Source organism: Lutjanus erythropterus, chromosome 9 (genome assembly GCF_056507025.1).
Source record: "Lutjanus erythropterus isolate fLutEry1 chromosome 9, fLutEry1.hap2, whole genome shotgun sequence".
NCBI lineage: Eukaryota > Metazoa > Chordata > Actinopteri > Lutjaniformes > Lutjanidae > Lutjanus > Lutjanus erythropterus.
In genome coordinates, this window is record NC_139325.1 from 27,897,398 (window position 1) to 27,921,449 (window position 24,052).

General features: G+C 38.9%; 1 protein-coding gene across 3 annotated transcripts in view; it reads right to left on the reverse strand.

Annotated features, from left to right (window-relative positions):
• Positions 1-23,374, reverse strand: part of drd2l (dopamine receptor D2 like) — a 31,590-nt gene extending 8,216 nt beyond the window's left edge. For 2 of the 3 annotated variants that reach the window (XM_084727016.1, XM_084727014.1), the window contains exons 1-4: positions 23,222-23,374; positions 4,596-5,009; positions 3,409-3,518; positions 716-852 (exon numbers count right to left, since the gene is read on the reverse strand). In XM_084727016.1, the coding sequence (XP_084583142.1) occupies positions 716-852; positions 3,409-3,518; positions 4,596-4,982 (634 nt within the window). In that variant the 5' untranslated portion in view covers positions 4,983-5,009; positions 23,222-23,374. Of the gene's footprint in view, positions 1-715; positions 853-3,408; positions 3,519-4,595; positions 5,010-22,970; positions 23,035-23,221 lie in introns of all 3 variants that reach the window. The other variant, XM_084727015.1, reaches the window with a different exon arrangement.
• Between the last annotated feature and the right edge of the window lie 678 nt (positions 23,375-24,052).

Below are 24,052 nucleotides of genomic sequence, written 5' to 3' on the forward strand. Positions count from 1 at the left end.
TGTACTTCTCAAAATGAACCATCTCGTCCTGCCCTCTCCACTCTCTCCATAAGAAGCTGCACTGTTGAGACTCTTTTCACCTGTTAGTCAGATAAAAACTGACATCAGGGCATCAGCGGTGACACACACACTGAACTCTGTCCCTGCTCTCCTTTGAAAGAGAAATGACTGAATAATAATTTCTGTGTTCACCAAGCACCGTCATCTCCTGCTGTCATCATCAAAGGTAAGCTTATTTACTATTTCAGACTATTTCTATTGCCTATTTCAGTATTATTGTTTAATGGGCATAGTTTTTGTTGGGTGTATAACTGGATTTCTTGCTGATGTTAATGTGTGACTGATGGTTATTATGCCCTTGTTGGTGTCATATATGCAGGAACATAGTGCACGAGAGTAAGTATTGTTGATAACTTTTTCGGTATTAGGTTGTTATCACCTAGTTGGAAAAGTTATTTTTTAGTATTGACCCTGATAAGAAGTCAATAAAGCAACATTTTAGTCATTTATGGTAATACACTGATGCAGCATCCATGTTGTTTCCACATTACAACCTAAAAGCTCATGAACATGCCAAAGTTGGACCAGCGACTTTGCAAAACAGGAAATGGGACCATCCAAGGAGCACATGAATAACATACAGGCTTAGTTGTGTTAACACCTAACCAAGTATGTGTGGAGTAACATGAGAGGAGAGATCAGAGGTTTTTGTTACCAGTGTTGTTGAGACCAAACAGCAAAGGGCAGGAGATGGCAAAAGAGAGGAACCACACCACCGCGATCATCACTGCCACCCTCCTCCTGGAACTGTATCTGGTGTTGTAGAGCATCGGCATGGCCACCGCTGTGTATCTGCAGTACAACACACACACACACACACACACACAAAGATGCAAATCTCACAGAAAATACATTAAAATGCCTTTCACATACTCACTGGTGGTGCCTGCATTTGAAGACACGCATCAATACAGAGCAAACACATATTAATGCATTTTCAGACTTTATGATCCCACCGTCATGTCCACACATATTTTAAAGTAAACTCAGGCACTTGATACAGAGCGCAGACAAACAAATTCCCAGCTTCCTCTCAAACAGACAGAGGCTGTCACTGCCTGTTTTCACAGTCACAAGGACACAAGACACACACACTCCAGTATGTCAGAACCAATTAGAGTGGTCTGCTGTAAGCACAGGTGTGAGTGGTCTTCTTCAACGGGCTGCTGTAATCCCAACGGCGGACAGAGGGTCACGGACAGAAGCGCAGAGTTACCCGAGATTCAACTCAGCTTTTCAATTTCCACAAAGTCTTTGTTGTTTCAGCTGCAAAATCAGCAACATGCAGTCTATGGATGTACAATCATATACAAGTATAATCAAGTGAAAACTAACACAACAGAAGGCAAGTAACAGAGACACAGAACTACAAGTAGAATAAACATAAGAAAAGATAAAATTAAAATATACAAAGATAGATAGGATGTGCATCTTTAAAGTAAAATATACATTACTGAGAAAAAAGAAAAAAACACGCAACAACATTGACACATTACGACATTTATCATATACTTTCACAATTGTGAAGGAGTCCTGTGGGAATTATACATGTAGTCTGCAGGAGAACAAAGTCTCCAATGGGACATTTTTTGCTCTACAGGTAGAAATTTCTATCTTGTAGCTGTACGGAGAAGCTTCTAGGACGAAAGGAAAATATAACATTTTAACTCATTGAATTTTTTTGTCACATAATCAAAGAGCTTAGTTGATAGCAGAGCCCTAAATGTCCTGCTGAAAAGCTGACATTCGCTTTGAAGATGTCACAAGAAAGAAATCATGACGATACATTTTAAGTGAGACAAACTGTGTGATTGGTCGGCAGGTTTGCACATTTGTGGTCATTTCCTATTTCTGTCCGGCTGATGAGTGATCCAGCGATCGTTCTGCTGCTCTCCTCCACAGAGCCACGTGAGAGCACATGTACTGAGAAATACTGGAGGCTCTTCTCAAAGGAGAGGAGTTAAAGGGATAGTCTGGATTATTTGATGTGGGGTTGTATGAGGTATTTGTATTACCTGCAGTAAATGGCCGCGACCCCCATTTAGGTGAATCTGAGCACAGCACCAGCATGGAAGCTAAGCAGTGTACTGTAATGTACAATGTACTGGGGGGAAATAAAGCCATTAAAAGGGTCTTAAAAGTTGCCAATCTGGCAAGAAAGCTGGCAAAACCGATGTAATAGAGCAGTCGTAATTATACAGTAGACACACTAAATGTGATGACTTTTTGGGTTTATGCTAATTTATCCGATTACTTTCAATCACCCCCAGTTGAAGGACTGCATAGAAAGGACGACAGCTCCTACGCTGTTCTGATGAAGATGTAAGCACCCTCAAATTAAAGTTGTCAGCACTTTAACCTTGTAATCACTGTTTTATTTTAAATGACTGAGGCATGAAGCCAAAACAGCTTTTTGGCTACAGCATTTATATGATCGTCTGCAGCTTTGACAAAGTCATTAGACTAGACTTATTCTTAGTTATTGTGCCAAATTACACACACGTCTAAGCTGGTGCAGCCTCAATGTGTCACTTCGTCAGAGTAATTAGGGCACAGCTGCAGACGGCCTGCCCGCTGGGTGTCTGGTCACCTCCCCCTGGACCCATGAAGAGGGCTGCAGGTTGAACGCCAAATTGTCAAACATAGTCTCCTTGTTCCCCAAAGAACAAACACAAATGACTGCAGAGGACATTGTAAAAGATGAAGTGGAAACCTGCCATTACCTGCTGAAAGACAAACACTACAGTCTACAGTCTGTAGGGCTTCTGCCCCGCTGCTCTCTGATAACTGGATGATGGATGCATCTTTAAAGTTTTCAGTAGATGTGAGCGTGTCAAAGAAATGACACATTGATTCACTGTCATCTTTGGTTTTTTTGGTCTGCTGTTTGGATCACGGTCACACTTTATTTTACAACAGACTAAAGTTCATTATTTCCCACTTTTAGACCTTTATTATACTTTATTAGAGGGTAATCAGGGACACAGTATGACAAGAATGTACTGTAAACTAAGTGTATTAGACTTCCATAGGGGGTACTTTGGGACTAGAACAGAACAACAGAACTCTACTGTAAACTAAAGTGAAATCTGCTATTTCCCCATTTAAAACCAATAAGTGACCAGATCTAAGTAAAGGCCAAAAAAAGTACTAACTTCTTCCGTTGCTGAAAGAGTAAATTGATAAATTGTAAGAAAAGAGAGAAAAATATTGAGACTGTGTTTCATGTCCAGTAAAGAGGAGACACATCAAGAAAAGAGAAGAGAGGAGACAGCAGTAAACACCAGTAAAGAGATTAAACTAAAGCGTACAGTAGAAGTAAAGAGTGATGATAAAGGGAGAATCTACCTGTCGATGCTGATCGCACAGAGGTTGAGGATACTGGCGGTGCACATCATGACGTCCAGGGTGAGGAGGATGTCACAGTGGATGAGACTGAAGCGCCATTCCCCCACCACCTTCAACAAAACAAACACACACACACTTTTCCTTTACTTCAACTTTTAATTCCCAGTGACTTATTTATTCACTTGTTTTGCTTATTTTTGCCAGTTTAACATGTTGTCACACTGGTGGGGAAACATTAATATTAACAACGCTAAATCGCCCAGTTTGCTTAATAGAATTATTATTTAATATTTAATTGCATTTGCACGATTTGCCTCCTGAAGTGACCCAATTTACCCACAGAGAATATGAAAGTTTCATTTCATCACCAATATCACAGCTGAAAGGGAGAATTGGTGTACTGATACATAAAACTTACTGAATGAATAATCTGCATTTTTCCTCTAACGTTGGTTGTTCATGTGACACAGTTTGTAATTTTCAGTCATCTACAGAATGAAATGATTATTTCTTATTTCATTCAATAAGTTTCTTTGACCCGTACTGAGACTGCTTCAGTGGCATTAATTGTAGGGCTGCAGATAACAATTATCGGTTAATCTGTCAATTATTTTCACAACTGATCAGTTAGTCAGAACTACTTTCTTTCTATGATAGAATCTACCAGAGCTACTGTCTTGTAGAAAGAAAGTAGTTCCTACATGAAACTGCTCACAAGAGCTGTGGATTATCTTGAATTAGCGGGTTGATAATGGTGTTGGGTTTTTTAAATGTATTTTTGTTTTTAAAAATATGTATTAAAAAGAAGGCAGATATCTCTACAGCTGGTATCTCTAAAACTTGGCAAGTCACACTGAAACTATCTAGATGGATGAAGGAAAATATGTATTTTTGATTTTGCAGTGAACCGTTCCTTTAATAAGCTGTGGAGTGTATTATTCTATAATAATACATCATCTTTTATTAGTTGATTTATATGTTGTATTAATAACCTGAATCTGCAAAGTAACTAGCAATTAAAGCTGTCAAATAAATGTAATGCAGTAAAAAGTACAATATTTGCCTCAAAACATTTAGTGGAGTAGAGGTATAAAGTAGCATAAAATTTAAAAAAAACTGTACTTCAGTACTGAATTTGAGTAAATGTACTTAGTTACTTTCCAACACTGAATAAAGTGCACACACACCTCCAGGTAGACACCCCAGGGCATGACCAGCGTGGCGAGCAGCAGGTCGGACACAGCCAGCGAAACGATGAGGTAGTTGGTGGTGGTCTGCAGAGCGCGTTCCCGCGACACCGCCACGCACACCAGCACGTTACCGAACACCACGCAGAAGATCAGGAGCACCAAAAGCACAGCGTAGAAGTTGTACGGCGGAGAGGACGCTGCGGGAGAGCTGGTGCAGTTGGAGGACGTCAGCGAAGTGGAGGAAGAAGAGGAGGAGGAAGAAGTGGGGAAGGATACGGGGGGGTATGAAGGGTCATGAGTGACAAATATGGAGAAATTGTGCTCGAGGGAGGAGAGAGGGAAGGAGGGAGGGGAAGTCTCGTCAGACTCGTTGAGTAAAGTCATGATCTTGCTCCGGCAGACATGGTCAGGCTGAAAATTGATGACACAAAGAGAGGAAGAGAAAAAATAATGACCCTGAGACCCTTCATAGCCCGCTGTGCACTCGATTCAGTGTTTCACAACAGATGAAACAAAGATTAGCTTCTGAGGAATATAAAAGAAAAGGTTACTGTGGCACCACGGCAGAAAATTTGTCTTTGGTGTCACCTCGAAATGACAACTTAGCAGGGCACACAGGACATGGACACAAACAATACCACGCTCGCCTGAGTACACACTGTCAAAGTCACCTGAATATGTCTAGACCACTGACTGAAACAGAGTTAAAATATCTCTTAAATCTCCAAAGTGTCTTTTAGGCCTCTAAAAGGTTGTTTGAAGCGAAATAACTCAAATTCGGGGACGGTAAACTACTGTCATTGCAGATGTTTAAGTCTGTTTAACTGGTAAAACTGTAAACTGTCAGGATTTTATGATTTTACCTGTTGTCTGGCTTCTTCTCGCTGCTTTGTTTAGATAATTTTGGTGACAACAGTGACGGCGGCATTAAAGGTGCAGTAAGCGATTCTGGAGACATTTGTTGATTGTTGAGGTTCATTCCCAGGCGGTAAAACTGCAAACGCTTCGCACTGGTGGCTTGAACACAATTTATTGTACAGTCTCGTTCCCAGGTTGTGAAATACTCACATTGTGGGAATGAAGCCCCTTTAACACTTGACAAACAGACACTGACATCAGACTTTTTTCTTCAATGGGACAGGGTACACTCAGCATTCAGTCCTGGGTCAAATGATCATGATTTAAAGAATTAAAGTTAAAGTTAAAATGCCTTTATGGTCACATCATGGTCACCTTTACCTTGCATGGCAGCTGGATTCACGAGATCACACGAGAATCCAACAAGCATGGTTTTAGGTGTGGCAGAGGTTAAGTTTAGCAGTGAAGTTGTCTTGTGGCAGTAAATGTTAAGTTTAGTGAAGTTTACAATTTGCCCATAAATAAACACTGTAGAAGTTCAACAAGTTCCTGCATCTTGCATCTCAGCTGCTGAGTAAAGTGGAGAGAAACTCTGTGGGAGCAGAGCTGCTCTAAAAATCTAAATATGTAGATGCGAAATGTGTCTTTTTATTGGGCATTGACCTTGCATTACATGCATACCTTTGAAAAAATAGGCTTGAAATTGGGCTTCCAGCAAAACCAGTGTTCAGCTATTCTTCCTGTTCCAGCACTGTGTTCAAGTTGTTTATTTGAAAAAAAAAAAAAAAACAGTGGAAAAACTTTTTTTTTCTCTTTGTGTTGTGGAATTAAGGTATCCTTTTTTTAAACTAGTGTTTTACTGAAGTTTAAAACTCTGGTATTGTGACAACCTTAGCGCGACTAGTTGCCAAAAACTCCATAGGGTACCTTCATCAGGTGTGTCTTTCTATTTATTGCTGGGTTTATTCATTGCTGTGCATTTTATTTGTATCATTTATTGACTGCTGTCTGAGAGCCAATTTGTCCCTCGGGGATATTAAAGCTAAAGTCTGCTCTAGTCTCATGTTTGGCCATTGCTGCTGAATAATTGGTTTAATTCAATTTGAAGAGTGAGCTCAGGACAGAACAGTCCTCCTAACCAATAGAAAAGAAACGTGTGCAAACTGTCACTCAATGTTCACAGGCTTGACAGGGTCATGCATGAGAATTTAGACAGAAACAGTATATGTTTCCACATTTGTCAAAGTACTGACTGTTTGAGCACAGATAGACTGTGGAGAAATGGATTATGGTGTATCAGTGGTTTGACACGTTTCCACCACAAAAAAAACCTGTCAATAATTTATTTAACTGGAAGTGTCAAATCCAGGCAGACCGCAGCCTCTTTTCTGCTCGAAGGAGCAAAATGTTTGAAGTCTGAAGGGTTTCCGGTATGTAAACATTTGCATATTCAAAGCTTAAACCAACGACTTAGGATGCCTCTGTTGGAGAGTGCAGCATCTGTTGTACAACCTGATCGTACATATTTGTAGGGTCACACTGCGGCGCATTTACACATCAAATATGGTCACAGTAAAGGAAACAAACAGCTGAGAGTCAGAGAAGACAACACAGAGGATAAACACAGAGAATCAGCTTAATCCAAAAATCCATAGTTTACAATAGATCTTCTGCAGTCCAAACTTCTGCTGAAACTCATCATTTGTAACCTGCTACTGAAGGTTTATGTGATTCTGCAGACAGGAGACATGATTTCTTCTCACAGGCCGTCACTCTGATGTACAGTTAAATCATAGAGCATCAAGAACCCTCAGCACCAAAACATGACAAAGGTCACCATGAAGGTCACCTGACTGTTATTACCACGCCAGACTAAACGGCGTTCAATGATATGTGAAAAGGTTAAACTGCATACACATAGAGGATGCACGTAAATTAAATTAAATATTTATTCGCCATCCCATGAAATCACGGTATAACCCAGTGGTTCTTAAACTGGGGGGCAGGCCTCACAGTTACAACCTGACACACCAAAGAGTTTGTTACCATCTGTGAAGTCGTTCCTAGAAATTGTTTGGAAAAGGGCAAGCACTTTCAAAAAACACTCAGCAGGTGATTGGATGAACCGTCAGTCTACTACGTCTAACACAGACAAACTTCAACCAATCAGATCAAACTCTTGACGAAGCAGGTCAGGATAAGAGCGAAAAACTGTTGAGAAAAGCCTTCAGTGTCGTTCTTTGCTTTTCTTTCGATGAAGAAACCGTCTCCAGTTCTGATATAACTGATGCTACCAGCATCTACATTAACCTCCTGAGGAGCCTCCATTGTTTGTCCAAGACAAGTTGCTTCCATGGAGACATCTCGCTGGCGTCACACCTAAAACCACGCCCGTAGCCGCCAGTACTCCCTCCTAGCACGCTGATTGGCTGCACCACTTTTGGTGTGAATCCAGCTGCCTCACAAAGTAACCAATATTAGGGAGTAATAAAAAAAACAAGTATTGATATATAAACACAAAATGAAGTCAGGGAACTGAAACAGTAAACTTTCACTAGTATTTTCCATACTAGCCCAATTCCAGAAAAGTTAGGACGCTGCGTGAAACGTAAATAAGAACAGAATGTAATGATTCGATTAGACTTCATATTGGGAGAAAATCAACAGCCAGGTGCACAGAGAACAACCTACTGCTCAACGTCAGCTGAACCAAAGAGCTGATTGTTGCTGGTTTTGAGAAAAAGGAGGCAAAGACACACAGTGGAGCTGAGGTGGAGCAGTTTTAGGTTCCTGGGAATCAGCATCACAGAGAACCTGTCACGAACATCAACCTGGTAAAGAAATCTCAGACATGACTGTATTACTGAAAGGCAGAATCGGAAGGATTTGTCTGAGTTGTTCGTAAACATGCCAGGAAGACAGCTGATTGTTGGGTCTCATTCCCAGGACGTCGAACACCGATGTTTCGGATTGGTAAAACTTCCCAAGCACAGCAGTATAATGAGACAATAAGAAAATACAGGCAGAGGGTAGGGTCTCTGCAGATACAGACACAGGGGATTAAGGGACAAAAGGATTATGTTTATATGAGTCTATACATTGGTTTTGTAAGGAAAATGTTGCATAGTCTGCCTTTAAGGAAACTTAAAGGGGGAATATGTAATGTATTTTCTATACTAAATCAGAAAATGACAGTGGTATCAGAGATTAAGGAGACAGGCTAAGTTAAAATACTGGCTTCTCTTTTCTAGTGTCAAAAAAGCAAACAAAAATCACAATAAACTGCACCAAAGTATCATGATTATATCAAACTGGGAGGGAAGTGTTCCATCTGTCTTTTTATTTATTCATCCATACATAATTTTTAGATATAATCTTTTGTTTTTGTGAGTAGCATAAAGGGAACTACGACATCTCATTGTGCAACAGCGGGTAGTTAAATAATCAATAAATGAACCTTGTACCTTCTTGTACCTTGTACCTCTTCTCTACCTTTATTTGTTGAGCTTTGGTGTCTTTCTTCTGAGTTGATATTATTCCTGTCTCAGTGCAATGACACTGAGAATAATGAAAATACGTGCTCAAACTTTTGCATTAAACTTGACTCTGATTCTGATGACGATACGTGAGACCTTTTCTCGCCCTTTTTTGTCTCTCTGTTCTGATCCACTCCAACAACCAGACTGTATAATAGCATACAAAAAGCTCCATAAAATATTTATCGGCGACAGGAAGTTGAAACGCACCGCTGACGTACAGTATCTCTCCTGTGTGAACTTTCATGTCGGTCCCAAGGTCGTGAATGAATTCAGCGAGAATTTCATCACGGTACCACCACCCACTCGCATCATCTATCCATCATGTGTCTCCTCCAGTATCTGACCTGCTAATCAACACAGAGCCTGGAGGAGCTGAACCTAAACAATCAATAATTTATCTAACTGTTGACCTCACACAGCACGTGAGGATGGGCTAATATTGAAATTATTTGAAAGGGGCGCTACAAAGCATCAGTAGCTAATGACCTGGGAATGAAGACATTATCCTCTGTGATACAGGTATCGATTTCACAAGATTGGATATCAATTTGACTCAGTGGCGAACCTAATGGGGAGTAAGACGAATAGACAGACACGATTATTATGGTTGAGGTCACTTCAGTCGCTTCGAGGGGCAAAGGAAGGGCCAGCATTCAACTGGAAAAGCTTGTTTCAAGCTTCCATGAAGGAAAGTGCATGTCTCTGAAATGTCCTTCAAATAATGGTCCTGCAGCTACACAGCAAATAAACCTTTTTTTCTAGGAAATAAGTCTTATGTTTTTCTAAAAAGAAAAATAATCTTGTAAAACAAGTTTTTGCATTAGAAAAGTATTCTCATTTTAAAAAAATCTATCTAACTTTTCATTAATATTGAGCTACAGTTAACCAATTACAAGCTACAACAATGCCTTAAAATAACCACAGAATTTGGGGGCTTTGCATTGTTGGTTGGACAAAACAAAGCATGGGATATGCAGTTTTTAGTATTTTCAGATATTTTATATGTAAAACCATTAAATTAGAAAAAATGTTAACTCGTTTTTGAGAAATCATGAGGATGACCAGATCCCAACAAACCAAATGTGGGAGACAGACTATGTTTGTGTGGGACAATGTGGGACACGTCACTGATGCTGAGAGGTAGTCTTACATATTATTATTAAAAAATAAACATTACTTTTCTGCCAGTTAGTTTTTAACATCTCTATGCTTTTCCTTCTGGTTGGTTCAGTAGCACACAACAGACTATAAATAAGTTGTTTCCCAGTCTTTGTTGTGGCTGTACTTTCTTTTCTTTGTACTTGTGTTTCTATCGTAGTCCTCCGAAAAAATGCAGAGCCTGTGATTTTGTGGTGACTTGCAATATTCCCCCGTCGGGTGTATAAGACAGTGACAAACCTGCACTTCACCCTTCCCTGCTTTCTTCACAGCCACTGGATTAAAGATTATAGAAAAGCATATGTCCTGCAGTGGTTTGACTTTTGAAAACTAGAGTCAGTCAAAATGTGGGACATGGTCTCAATATGTGGGACAGAAGATGAGGGATGGTCACATTAAATATCATGCTCAGTCACGATGAGACCAACAAAACACCCCCAAACACCTAAAGTCATAATGTTCTTGGTGGAAGAAAAAACATGAAAACCTAAAAAAACTAAACAACTTTCTTCAGTTTCCTTCATAGGTGAGTGTCAAAGACAGATGTCCAAAAGACAGAGTACCAGACCAGGAAAAAAACTGTTAGTAAATAACTGCAGTGCAGTGTTGTGCTTCACTAAAGCTGCTAAAGTAGAAGATGAAGTCGCCAAACAGTACAGGAGCACGCTTTGCCCTGAGCAGTTATATATATTTTTTTTCTGAACTCAGCTAAAACTTCAGGTTAAAATTGTTCTTAAAATAAAACTACTCATATTTGGAGTTAATATTTTACCAATATGATCCCAACACAAAGAGTCTCTTTATAAGCCAAACTGACAAAGTAATTTTGAGCTACTGACTGCAAGTGAATAGAACTTGCAGTGACATACAGAACTTAAGCTAACAATGTCTACAACGATTAATCGATTTGTTGTCAACGCTAAATTAATTGCCACCTATTTTAATAATTAATAATAATAATAATTAATTTTATAGATCAAACAGCTGATCGATTAAGAAAATAATTGACTGATGAATTGAGAGGGAAAATAACCATTAGATCAGCATTCAGAGGAAAAAGAAAGATTGCAGTCAAAAAGAGAGTTATAGACGGCAAGGACCAACACAGATAAGAGAGCACTGAAAGAAGAAAAGGTACTGAGGGCAACTCATGGATGTCACATTATTGCTCTTGGACAGGTTTTTACAGTATTTGAAAAATTTTGGGGGTATGCAATGTAGCTACTACATTTATTTTCACTGAATCGATTACTGTCTTGGAGTCATGGAAATTTCTCTGTATTTTCATAACTCTTTCTCAGCTGTATATGTCATACACTTCGATCTACAGTGCTTGTATGATTACTCTCACTGCTACAAGGGAGAGACTAAAGTTCTGCACTAGGGGTTTAAAACATGTCTGGAGGAGAGCTTTGAAGAAAAATTAAACCTTGAACCCTTCATTTTCAGCTGAAAACCGATCAATATGGGTATTAGGTTGTGAGACATTTTAGTGTTTGAATACTACATATTGTGTTATAGAGGTGGAGTGATTTATGGATGCAATCAGTACCATGCATCATCTGATGGTGTTATTCAGCTGTCTTATTCTTCTGTTTGCTTTAAAGCTGCAGTAGGCAGAAAGCTTAAAAACGACTGTTGAGTCTCATCTGAGTTAGGTTTCGTTTTCTCTGTCCTGAGTCTCTCCTACCAGACGAGCAGCACGAGCTTCATGCGCGCAGCAAAAGTTTACCGAAGCAATCATGAGCGAGCGCTGACCGGCACACATCATCTGTGTGTAATAAAACAGATACCTGACAGTACAAAACAGCGACAGAGGAGAGAAACTACACTTCAAAACTAAAGATTTAGTGTGAAGCTACAGAAGTCCTGCGAGCTGAACATAAAGACACTTCTAAAAATGCCTTTCTCTTTTCTCTCCTGCACACATGAGCTCAGTATCAACAACCTGCTTGTCCAAGGGTAAGAAAAGGAGGCGCGTCACAGCATAACCTCATGTGTGTATTTGTGTCTCAGTACTCATCAGAAGTTGATGTTTTCCTTGACCTCAAACCTCCCTTCTACTCTCACGACGTGACTTTCAAATATATTTCTCCTCCGGTCATCAGTCAAAATGGACAAAGACACTAATTATCTCACTGTAAACAGTGCGGTCTGTGGTCGCTGCTGCACACAAGCAAACATGAAGATAAATCCACTCTTTAATGCCAGAAGGTTGAGACACGGAGCTCTCGTCTGGCCAGTCTGTGAGTCCGTAATGATAACTGATTTCTGTACTTCTTAAAAGATCATTTTGAATTAACATTAGAAAACTTAACACTATAAAATTCCACCTTCAAATAACAAGACAAAGACTTTAACAGCAGCTGTAAAGTGAAACTTTACAAGAGATCATTTAAAATGTTTACACAGAGGATTTATTGCTCATGAATATCGCCCAAATAAATCTGTTCTACTGAAAGCAAGCAGACTGCAAAGTGTGAATTTTTAAGAGGTTCAAATCTTAAACAGGTAACCCTGCTCGGCTCTGACTTTTACACAATTAATGACACTGTGGGACAGTGTTTATTGATTGTGAGGTAAAGGCCATCATTGACATCGTTTCATTGGTTTTCTTTTCAAAACAGTGTGCACTGATCCCTGCTCTGAGGTGTCAATTTAATTTCACGCATGGTCACCGAAGTATAGCTGAATAACTGTGTGTACACGAGTCTCAAACTGTGCGTGTACAGTGAGTGCAGCAGCTGCTTCTCCGAGGTCAGGGCAACAAATGTCATTTGATTCTCTAAGATGTAATTCTTAAGGTCATATTTTATGAGATTGCATCACTGTAAGGACACACCTGGCTTGAGAATGGATCTTAAGGAGTTGTTTTACTGCGTCTGCATGACATTTTCTCACAACTTCTTCTTCTCATAATATGTATTTGTAATGTAATTATCCATACCAGCACTTTATTTCATATTCATATGTAAACTGTAAACTGTGATAAGAGCATAAACACACAAAAATTTGTTGTTGTTGTTATAATTCTCCTGTTTACTCTGAGTAAACTGTTGTTGCTTGTTTTAGAAATGTAATAAATGTCACTTCCCGCACAGGAGACATTTTTCTGGGGAAAACGCGCCAGAAAATGGGTGATAATAACAAAACTCTCATAAAGTGTGTATGAATAAAATCTGTATCACAACACAGTAGCAGAAAAGTCTTTTATTTATCACCCATTCTTGTGAATTGGGACAAAGCAAGTCCTACCAAAAAATAACTAAAAAAATATTCATACCAACTCCCTAATTCCAATTTTGGTGAAAATGTATTCTTTAAGGATTTATATATATATATAAAATATATGTTAATTTATGTTTATGAAATGTTTTGGTTTGCTTCCATACATAATACATAACTATTAAAAATGCTAAATGCTATTAAAAATGATTTTTTTTTTTTAATGAAAATGTTGGACCTATAAAGTTGTGTCCCAGATTTCTGTCAGCTCTGTCAAATTTTTACATAAACGTGATTTAATCAGGCTTAAAATGGTTTAGCTCTACCCTAAAGACTCCTGTCTCACTTCCCGGTTTAAAAAAGAGGAAGGAATACTGCTCAAGCACCGGTAAACGTTCTATTTCTCGAGAAAATTCATAAAATAATATTGTTATCGGACGTGTCTCAACCATAACATGTCAAAAATAAATATAGCAAAAATGAAATGGCAACTCACTACAAGAAATTGTCAACTCTGTCAGTCAACTCTCAGTGTCAAGGTCAACTTTCTATCTGATGGAGTTTACAAAAATTGAAAGCATTTAATCACTAAGAAGTTGGCCCGTTACAAGGTTTAATGGCCAAGATTTTGATCTTTTAAAACATATTTTTCTCAGCATAATTGAAAAGTAAAAATCAAAACCCTCTCAAAATACAGTTGAGAGTGAGCGATTATCTTGTAAACTCCCATTGCAGTAAGTGTAACTTTTAAAAGTCTTTATTAATTATTTTCTCCCTCTGCTGTATAATTTTCGTCTGATCGCCCAACATACTATCAATCACCATAAATGCAACGTATTCCCACACCAGCATGGGACAAGAAAGTTTTTGAGGAATGTGGATGAGCGATGCTCCCAAGCAGAGCAGAGTCTCCCAAACTTTTGAGGAATGAGCCGAATGTGTTGAAATGTCCAAACAGACAAAACTTTCTCGGTGAGGTAATGTGGTGGAAAGTCAGAGGATGGAAACTTATAATATAAGCTAATGAAAAATTGTTTTACTTGACTAAACTCAATCCAAGCCTCCTAAGCCCGAGCAAAGTTGTTAAAACTTATCTGTCAAATGAGCGTTAAGGACCAGCTGAACATGAAATTTGTGGTTCAGGAGCGTGTCCACAATAATTTATCTGCACTTTAGAGAGAAAGTTTTATGAGTTGTCTTAGCAACAGGTAACAGTGTGAGACACAGTCCATATGTTTTCTGAGCTACAAAATGTTGCACCTTGATTAAACCAGCTATTCTGATGCATCTCCTTTGGCGCTGCTGCTCATTAATACCTCAATATACTTTGTGCAGGTTCACATCCATTATGAGAAGAGTCTAATTTCCATCTGAGCAACAGAGAGCCATAACATCGCTGAGGACTTGATGAAGGGAAATGTAAAATGTTGCGAAAACAAGGCTGCATGCAAAAAGCAAGGTCGTATTTGAACGAACCAGCAGAGATTAAAAGGTGTGAGGAGGATACAAACATGCAAATTTAACCAGACAGCTATTTTATGATACAAACTCTTCTGCTCACTTTTAATTAAATATACCTCTAGAAGTGATAAATTTCTCAGTCTGTACACCAATGTCTGGTGTTACTGCAGCAGTTATTACTCTTGATGTGATGTGGGGAACATAACTACACGTGTTTTAAAGGGATAGTTTGGATTATTTAAAGTGGGGCTGTATGAGGTAGTTCTCTATAGTCAGTGTATTACCTTCAGTAGATTCCAGTCAACATGCCTCCAGTTTAGAGAAGCAGGAGCGTCAAAGCAGGAAGCTAAGCAATGTTCTGCTGCATACAGGCTATGCAACACAAAATATTTAAGACACTTAAGGTGAAATCAGTCATATATTTATCATAAATCATGAAATGACACCAGAAATTAAGAAAAGAGGCAAAGTTGAAATACTCACTTTTCTGCAAACGTTACAGCTGCAGCGTTCTCCTTTGAAATTTCCATTCTGGACCGGAATGACTGTTTTTGTTTGCCCAATTTCACATTAATTAGAGTTCAAATTAATGCCGAATGAATAAATGTCTGTTTATGAGATATAAGAAATCATTAATAATCTTTTTGAAAAAGTAGATGTGTGTAACGGTTAAACCTCAAGCCCGAGAGCAGGGGCTAAAATAATATCACGATATTTCAGGGTATTCTGTGATAACAATATTTTTGACAATATGACAAAATACTGAAAAATATTCTGGGTTAACAACTCACAGTAGCTGTGAAGCTCTCCCTGTTGGATTTTTGGCTTTCCTCTTACTCAGCCAGGTGCTTGAGGTGAAATTAGTTTCCCCCCTTTTGCTGTTTTTGCTGTTTTTTCAGGCTTAGTTTTACATTGACAGACAACTGTAAACAGCTGATCAAACTGCAGTGTTGGAATCGTCCTCACTTGTGCGATTCTTGCGCTCCTGCAGCCTGCCTGAGCTTCCCCGAGTCTGAGGAGGAGAGACCAGGAGAAAACAACTCCCTTCAGTCATAGATCGTACATTAAGTAATGTTTTAGGACAAACAGCAAAGGGCCAAAGGCTGGAATCGAATCCAGGCAGCTTTTGTACATGTGGCGCATGTTCCAAAATCAGTATCATTTTAAGCCATATTTATAATATTCTCACCACTTAACCTTGCAGTCAGACAGCCTTTTTTGAAAGGGAAGTTATACAAGCCAAATATGCCTCACTCCAAATCAACCAAACTCCGCTGGCAAAACTGGTCATTTTACCTTACAGACCACAGGAGTTGCTGGTCTACCACTGCCTCAGTGGATTTGTTTTTTTTTTATTTTGTGTGTGTGTGTTATTGTGTGACCTCTGTGTTTTAAAAGGTTAGTTTGGATTCACCAGAGTCTCTTATTAACACAAACAAACTAACAGATCGAGGCAGCAGCAGGCCAGCAAATATTCTAAATATAGTGTACACCTAAAGCTTAGTTTAGCCTGTGTGCTGGTACTCCTCCCTGCTTCTTCAAACTGGGGACGTGCTGACCTCCATCTACTGTAGCCAATACACTGACTACTGATCAGTACCTCATACAACCCCGCTTCAAATAATCCAAAACATTTCTTCAGTGAGTCCTTTTCCTCTTTACATTATGAGCACCCCCTTCAAAAAAACAAAAAACAAAAAACTGATTGAATAGTCAATTTACTGTCTTCACTGTCTTCACTTCATCTGCCTCCACCGCTGCCTCAGGCTGTACCTCTGATCCATCGTTTGTTTTTTTTTCTGGCCCACATAGTTAAAAATGCATGGGGAAAAATGCATAATGAAACAAGAGTGGTCTTTGTTGGAAAATTGTACTGCTGGACAAAATGAACATGTTCACAAGTGAAAAGAATAAGCTTAAATTAAAATAAATTGTGCACACTCAGCCTAATTTAAAAGAAAACATTAAAATATGCCTTTTTATTTAGTGATATCAAGTTTTATGTTTTCTGTAATATAAAAAAAAGTAATAATCTCTTAGTTCCTCTGCAGGAGACAAGGTTGTAATTGTCATTACCTCTACAGTTTCCTGTCTTCCTTCACTTTATTATGAGCTGACCTTCGTTCCGTCCCTCCTTTGTTATCTGATACCCTTTCTGTCTTGAATCTCCCCTCAATAACATCCACCAGCCCTTGTCCCTCCATCCTCTCCTCTTATCTCCTTCTCCCCACTGTCTAATCTCCTGTTCCTCCTCCTCTGTAGCTCCTCTCTGGAGACACTTGACAGGTCTATTACATCCTTGGCCTTGTCTGCCCCCCAACACTACTATACAAAAAAAAAAAAAAAATACATAACAGCAGACTCCTTCAAATTTTGCCCCAGCTCCACTAAGGTTATGAGCTGGCCTACAATAAATCTTTCATTTCTTTCACTGAGAGGCAAGAATGAGTCGCGGGCACTGGGAATGATGTGGATGTTCAGCTGCAGTATAATCAGTTCTCTGCTGAGTTTGGGGCAGAAATATTCACTGTTGTTTCACTCCTCAACCCTCTCAATTATTCCCAGAATGCCTCATGCTCCTTTTTTCGCCAGTTTTTAACGAGCAGCCAGAGAATTTCCCAAACAAATAAAATTACAGGGCCTCATATTTAGTTATAAAACATCCGGTTTACAAGTAATCTTTGTTTTTGCTTTTCGAACTATGACTGCACCTGCTCTGCGCTGTAGAATGACGGTCTCCTCATGGCCGATTTCTAAGAAAAAAAAAAACACCCCAGCAGGGGATTTGAACCGAGAGCAGCAGATCTACAGCTGATAATTACATGTTTCTCCCCTGTGCAGCTCTAAAACTACACACACCCCATACGGTACTGTAATATACATTCAATTAGCAGCCTGCACGGAGCCACAGCGCCAATTACAATGAAATGACGTGTGCTGTGGTTCATGGCACCTTCAACTACACCTGCAGTGCGTGACATTTTAGTGTTAGTGAGCGAGAATGAGAGACTGATAGGAAAGTCACACCTTCACAGATGTAGACACAGAGTATCCACAGTCAAAGGGTAAAATTGAGTGAGGAAAAATCTATCCTTAGATACATCTCCATTATCTCTTGAAAGCGATAACTGAAACCCAATCCTGACATTATGATCACCTGCAGTCTGACTCACTGCATGCACATTGCTGATGTAAAAGTCCTGCCATTGGTCACTTGCTTCAAGTGGCATCGCGACATCCACTATCTACCTTTTCAAAGTCCCCAGGAAACAAGAACAACCACCTGGTTGCAACCTACATGCTGAAAATGGCAAATTAACGCCTGGGACGCTAATGGTACGAACACAAACAAGCTCACAGCTGTTACCTTTCGTTTCGCAGTCATTTTAATACCGGAGCTCAGTTCCCCCTCTGCATTATTTGCAGCAGCACTGTTGTTGCATCCTGGTAGTTAGCACCGACCAAGATGTTTGTGATTGGTGTAAAGAAGTGCAAACAAGGCAGGGCATTTTTCCCTTATAGAATAATGTGTATGCTATGTATACTTGTATATGCTATGTGCTTGGCTCGTCTATGTTTTTTGGATGGATGGTTAAAAGATGTTGCTGTGGGACCTTTAAAAGCGACATATAGTCATATCTTACTGTTAGCAAAACATTAAGAAAATAGATAGGTAATCTACATCAATTGTTAGTTAGCTAATTAGAAAACGTCTAGCTAACTAGCTAGATAACCTACATCAAACATTACATCGCTAGCTAGTTAAATCTTTAAAAGCTAATCCTAGCAAAACACTAGCTAGCAAGTTTTCATCAATCATTACTTAACTCGATAGAAAGTGTTTTGCTAACATTAGCTAATTTAAGATAATAAAAAGTAATGGAATAGAAATCAGATTTAATCCAAATTTGAAGTTTTGTCGTTTTTTTTTAACTTTTGCATCTTTTTATCTTGTATGACACAGGAGCTGTAGAAAGTTTGCATTTGTTTAATACAGCGGTGGTTGTAATACAGTAAACTTTTGTTTAGGTGCTTAACTACATTTTGCTGCTGCCATAATCTACAGTGATCCACACACAGCAGGACTTTACTTTGATTCCATGTTGAGATTCCTGAGGCAGCTGTCAATCTAATGTGAGCTGACACACCCACACACTCCTGGAAAATAACATAAACAGCAAAAACCAGCTGTTTTTGAGCCCAGCTTTCTGATAATTATGAATGTTTATTTTCATTCAAATCTTTGTGGAGAAACTGAACTTTGATATCAAATCGATTTCAAGCCGAGTCTTCAGTGGCTTTCATCATCTTCAAAATTTTCCAGAGTTACAGTTAAAGTTTCCAGAGGTTTTGGAGAGCTTATCAATATTTTAGTGCTGACCAGTCAGGAACTGGTAGCAGTTAAGTACCAGTTGTCGATACTGATCCCTTATGATGACGGTGTGATTTTTGAGGGTCTCTGTACCAAACAAAGATGTTTTCTTATGTCTGTAGAATATGATGTGTAAACGGCACATCTCTGCAGCACAACAGTGTTTCATTTAAAATGGTGTTTTGTTGGGATGATTTTGATTGATTAAGTAAAATATAATCAATCTACTATTAAACAAAGGTCTGAAATACAACAGAGATTATTTTTATGAGCATGATAGTTGAGCGGGGTATCCTTGGGCAAATAGAGAAAAGGGGAGGTAAGCTTTAGTAAGGTGGAGGCAAGATGGTGCGATATTCAGGGACAGACAATCAATAACACACAAGCTCCATCTAAACCTCTCCTGCAATAAGCAAAGAAATAATCAAAGACATTAAATTACCCACAGAGGAATGCAGAGCGGGAGTGAGGATCCACTCTGAGATACAATAAACGCTCTCTCTTGTAATAATTTCTTAGAAAAAAAAAAAAACCTCCCCAGAATCTCTGTCATGATTTGAGCTCCTGGACTGAATGATTAACAGATCAGAGAGCGAGAGGGAATCCTTTCTATACAGAGTCACACGAGGTGACCTCCACGCCCGGGGCGATGCTCTGAACCAACCGCAAAACATCTTTTATTCAAGAAGCAATTTTTTTGCGTTGCCTCCGTCTTTTATTTAAAATGAGAGACTGCAGCTTGTTTTGGAAGTCATTTTCCAAGCGCTGCCCGAAATTAAACTAACACACAATCACACGCCGACTGTTGAGGAAAAAGTGCTTCAGCGTGGCGTTTGATAGCAGAAAAGCCTGTTATTGGCTGTTGGAATTTCAGATGCAAATTAAGCACCTGAAGCAACAATTTGTCCCACAGCACAGATGGTGGAAACATTTACAGTAAGGTGTCCAAGTAATTAAGGATGCCATTTACACACTTAACCACATGTCTCTCTTCCAGGTAAGTTCATTTTATCTTCTTAAATCTCACATTTCGGGCGCCCCTATAGCTCAGTCAGTAGGGCGTGCACATCATGTATTGAGGCTGTTAGTCCTCTGCAGCGGCTGCCGGTTCGAATCCCGCCTGTGGCTCATTTGCTGCGTGTCATCCCCTGTCTCTTCACCCCCCTTTCCTGTCATACCTTCAGCTGTCACTGTCAATAAAGGCAAAAAATGCCCAAAAAATAACCTTTAAATCTCAAATTTCAGTCGATTCAGGGATTTGCTGTAAGTGTGTCCTTCGACTGAGCTTTATTATCTTGAGACAGTCCCTCTAAACCAAACATAATGACACTTTGCAGCCTTTTGGCCACCAGAGGGTATCACAAATGAGAACTTCATAAAAAGGTATTCTATTATCTGCTTCTTCCATCCAAATGGAAAATTATTTTATTTCAGTGAGGCATCATTATGCTGGAGCCTCAGCGGACAACAATACAGGGTTGTCTGTCCTCAAATTCAAGCGTAATACCGTTTGCATAAAAAGGGCCAGTAAGAAGATTTGGAGCAGCTCTAAAGTGTCATAACCAGTAATGAAATTCAAACTTCCAAGAAACTTTACAAAGAGAGGTCAGTGTTTTCTGGGCCTAACAATAAACATAATGACCATTTGTGTCCAACTAGAGATGTAAAAATATATCTAATATTACAATAAAAAAATCCCAATTCCCATGGTGATATCTTCCACAATATAGGCTGCTTAACAATGGTTTATTATGGCTATATGCATGGTTAATTATTTTATTTTGATATTATTTTATAAAAGGACTCAACTGACTGCTGCATTTATTTTGCAGTTGAACACACATAATTCAAACATTTTCGAGGTCATGGCTGGTTACTTTTATGTCATTAACGAAGGAAAGGTGAAACACTTCAACTTAAAAGGAAAAGAAATTGAATGCAAACAGAAAAATACTGCTCTGAAACCACAGAGTTTGAGTTCAGTGAGATGCCCCTCTGCCTGCCAGACTTATTAACATATTGTTCAATTTAAAGGTTATGAACATCTGCTTCTTCTAAAAGATTATTACTGATTTGTTATGACTCATGAACAGACACTCAGTCATTCAGCAAAGAATTCAGCATTAATTTGAACTCAATATATTAAGATTATTTTGACAGATATTGTGACTGTGATACGATTCATGATTACTGGGAGTTTTGAATCATAATTTTCATTTTCACTTGAAAAAAAAAACTATTGTCGTAGCTAACAAACATGTTTTCACACATATGAAGGACAAGATTTGGAGGTCAGGGCATCTCTGCAGCTCCACAGTATTTCATTACAATGTTATTTTGTCACACAGTTTTCCTTTTTTTAAAAAAAACTGCGGCTTCTGTGATTTGGATATTGGCCATATTGAAGTTTTGATGATATTTTGATAAGCTGACATTCCTAGATGGGAGGACCATAGCTGAGCCTTTAACCTACAACATCATCATATGAGACTTTAAACTGTCTTAGATTTTGAATATCATTATATTGATTATATCTTGATATGGCACAAGTGTTTTTTTTTGTCTTTTCAAGGCTGCATTACATTAAACAGATGTAACTAGCTGTTCTGTTATTTGCCCTGAGTCATAAAATCCACATTACTGATGATTATTTATCAAAAACTGACATCAATAGAGGTATTTAGTCAAAAATATTGTGATATCTGATTCTGTCCATATCACCCGACCCTGCCACTATATGGTGTTTTTGGATTAATATTACTGCTGCATTAACATGTATGTTGCATTTTCCTGCTGTAGATGTTTAAGGCTGTGCCAGTTTTAACAACTTATTCTACTGTTGGGTAGTTAAATCTACATATTCTACAAAATCTTCATATGTAGGGCAACAAAATATGGTAAAATTGTCATATTGTGATTATTCTTACAGAAATTGTGATTGCGATATGTGATACAGTTAGTGGGAATTATTATATTTGCATTACAATTTTAATTTTTACTGGAAAAATGCTCTTAAAATCTTAATGATGTGACATTTGCTGAAGTCTGCAAAGAAACATGTTTTTATTGTTTGTTTGTTTGTTTGTTTGTTTTTACATCTGGAGACTCTTAGGCCAGAGCATCTCTGCAGCACCACAATACTTACAATCTAATATAATATTACAAAATAATAAGGCTTTTTTGTCACAAATTTGTCAAAAAGAAAACTGCAGCTCCTGCAGTTTGGCTGTTGCACTTGGCCATATTACATGTGCAGCATTAAATAAGAGGACTGTGAGCCTTGACCCTGCAATATGTCAGAGGCATCTGTTATAAACTATAAATTATATAGATGGCTTATTTTCAATTTGATTATTGAAACTGTCAGAAAATGTTGATCACTGGTTCCCAAAACCCAAGATGACGTTCACAAATGTCTTGTTTTGTCCACAACCCAAATATATTTCATTTACTGTCATAGAAGAGTAAAAAACTAAGATAAAACAGACAATATTCACATTTGAGAAGCTGAAATCAGAGAATTTTGACTTTTTCCCCCCTAATAAACACTTTCAAATTGATTAATTGATTCTAAAAATAGCCGGTGATGAATTTAATAGTTGACAGCTGATCAGTTAATTGTTGCAGCTCCTAAATTGTGTCACTTTTGTTGTGTTTTTAAACTGATCGTGCCTTGGAGCTCTTTGTTCTTACATATGGTTATAAATAAGTGCTCAGCAGCGTTTTTAAAATAAGTCCAAAGTCAAAAATTGTCCTTACCCTGGAAAAAGTCCAGTTGCATTAGCCAAGAAGTCGTTTTTTTTGGAGCAGAAACTTGTCAATCCTTCCACAAACGCCGCCAAGAAAAAGTACAGATCCCTCATTAAAACGTTAAACAAAAAGAGTCACAGCAACAACTTTCCCCACAGAGAATATAAACACGCTGGGTCTTTATCTAAATCGACAAAAGGCTCCTGCACAGCAGTGAAAGTCGGTTTTTCAGGCTCTTTTAAAGCGTTTAAATCACTTACCCTCTTCCCGGCAGAGCTGCTCTCATCAGGTCCGCTCTCCGCTCACCGACACCGGGCGACAAATTGGCTGTCAGGCTGCAGCATCCCGGCTGACAAACCTCCCACCTTCACCTCACTCAGTCACACACACACACACACACACACACACACACACTCTCATTAAGTCCCCGCTGCTCTGTAATATAGTTCCCCTCCTCCCGCGTGTCGGTGGAGCCCGGGTCAGCGCGGCGGGAGACTGATAGACAACCGCGGAGGAAGAGGAGGAAGAGGAGGAGGAGGGGGGAAATAGTAGGAGGAGAGGAAGGGAGGATGATTTTTTTTTTTTTTTTTTTGTAACGCAGAGTTTCGGTTATTTATACTTGTGGAGCTGCTGTCGCGGCAGAAATACTGTAATTCTATTGGCTGAGATGAACAACTAAGTTACAAAAGAGACTTTATTTCACATTTATGCAGGAAAGGGAGAGTTTGTTTATGCGTATTGGCTTTCTACTGAGGAGTTACACAACTGTGTCCTTAACAGGTTCCTCATCTAGTTTAAGGGACAGTTCACTCTAAAATCAAAAGTAACATGTTTTTCCTCTGGCCTGTAGTGCTGTTTATCCATCTAGATCAGGGGTGGGCAATTATTTTTCATGAGGAGGCTGCTGGAGGCCACATAAATGAAGTAAGGTCCTAATAATGGTCAAATGTATAATAATAGAATGGTCATAAGTGTTCTTCATAGGGCACCTTCTCTGAATTGAATGTGATGGATTGTGTGCTAATATTATATCCAAAACATGTTTTACAGTGTGCCATGCATGTCACATACAAGTTACAACGATAGCAGCA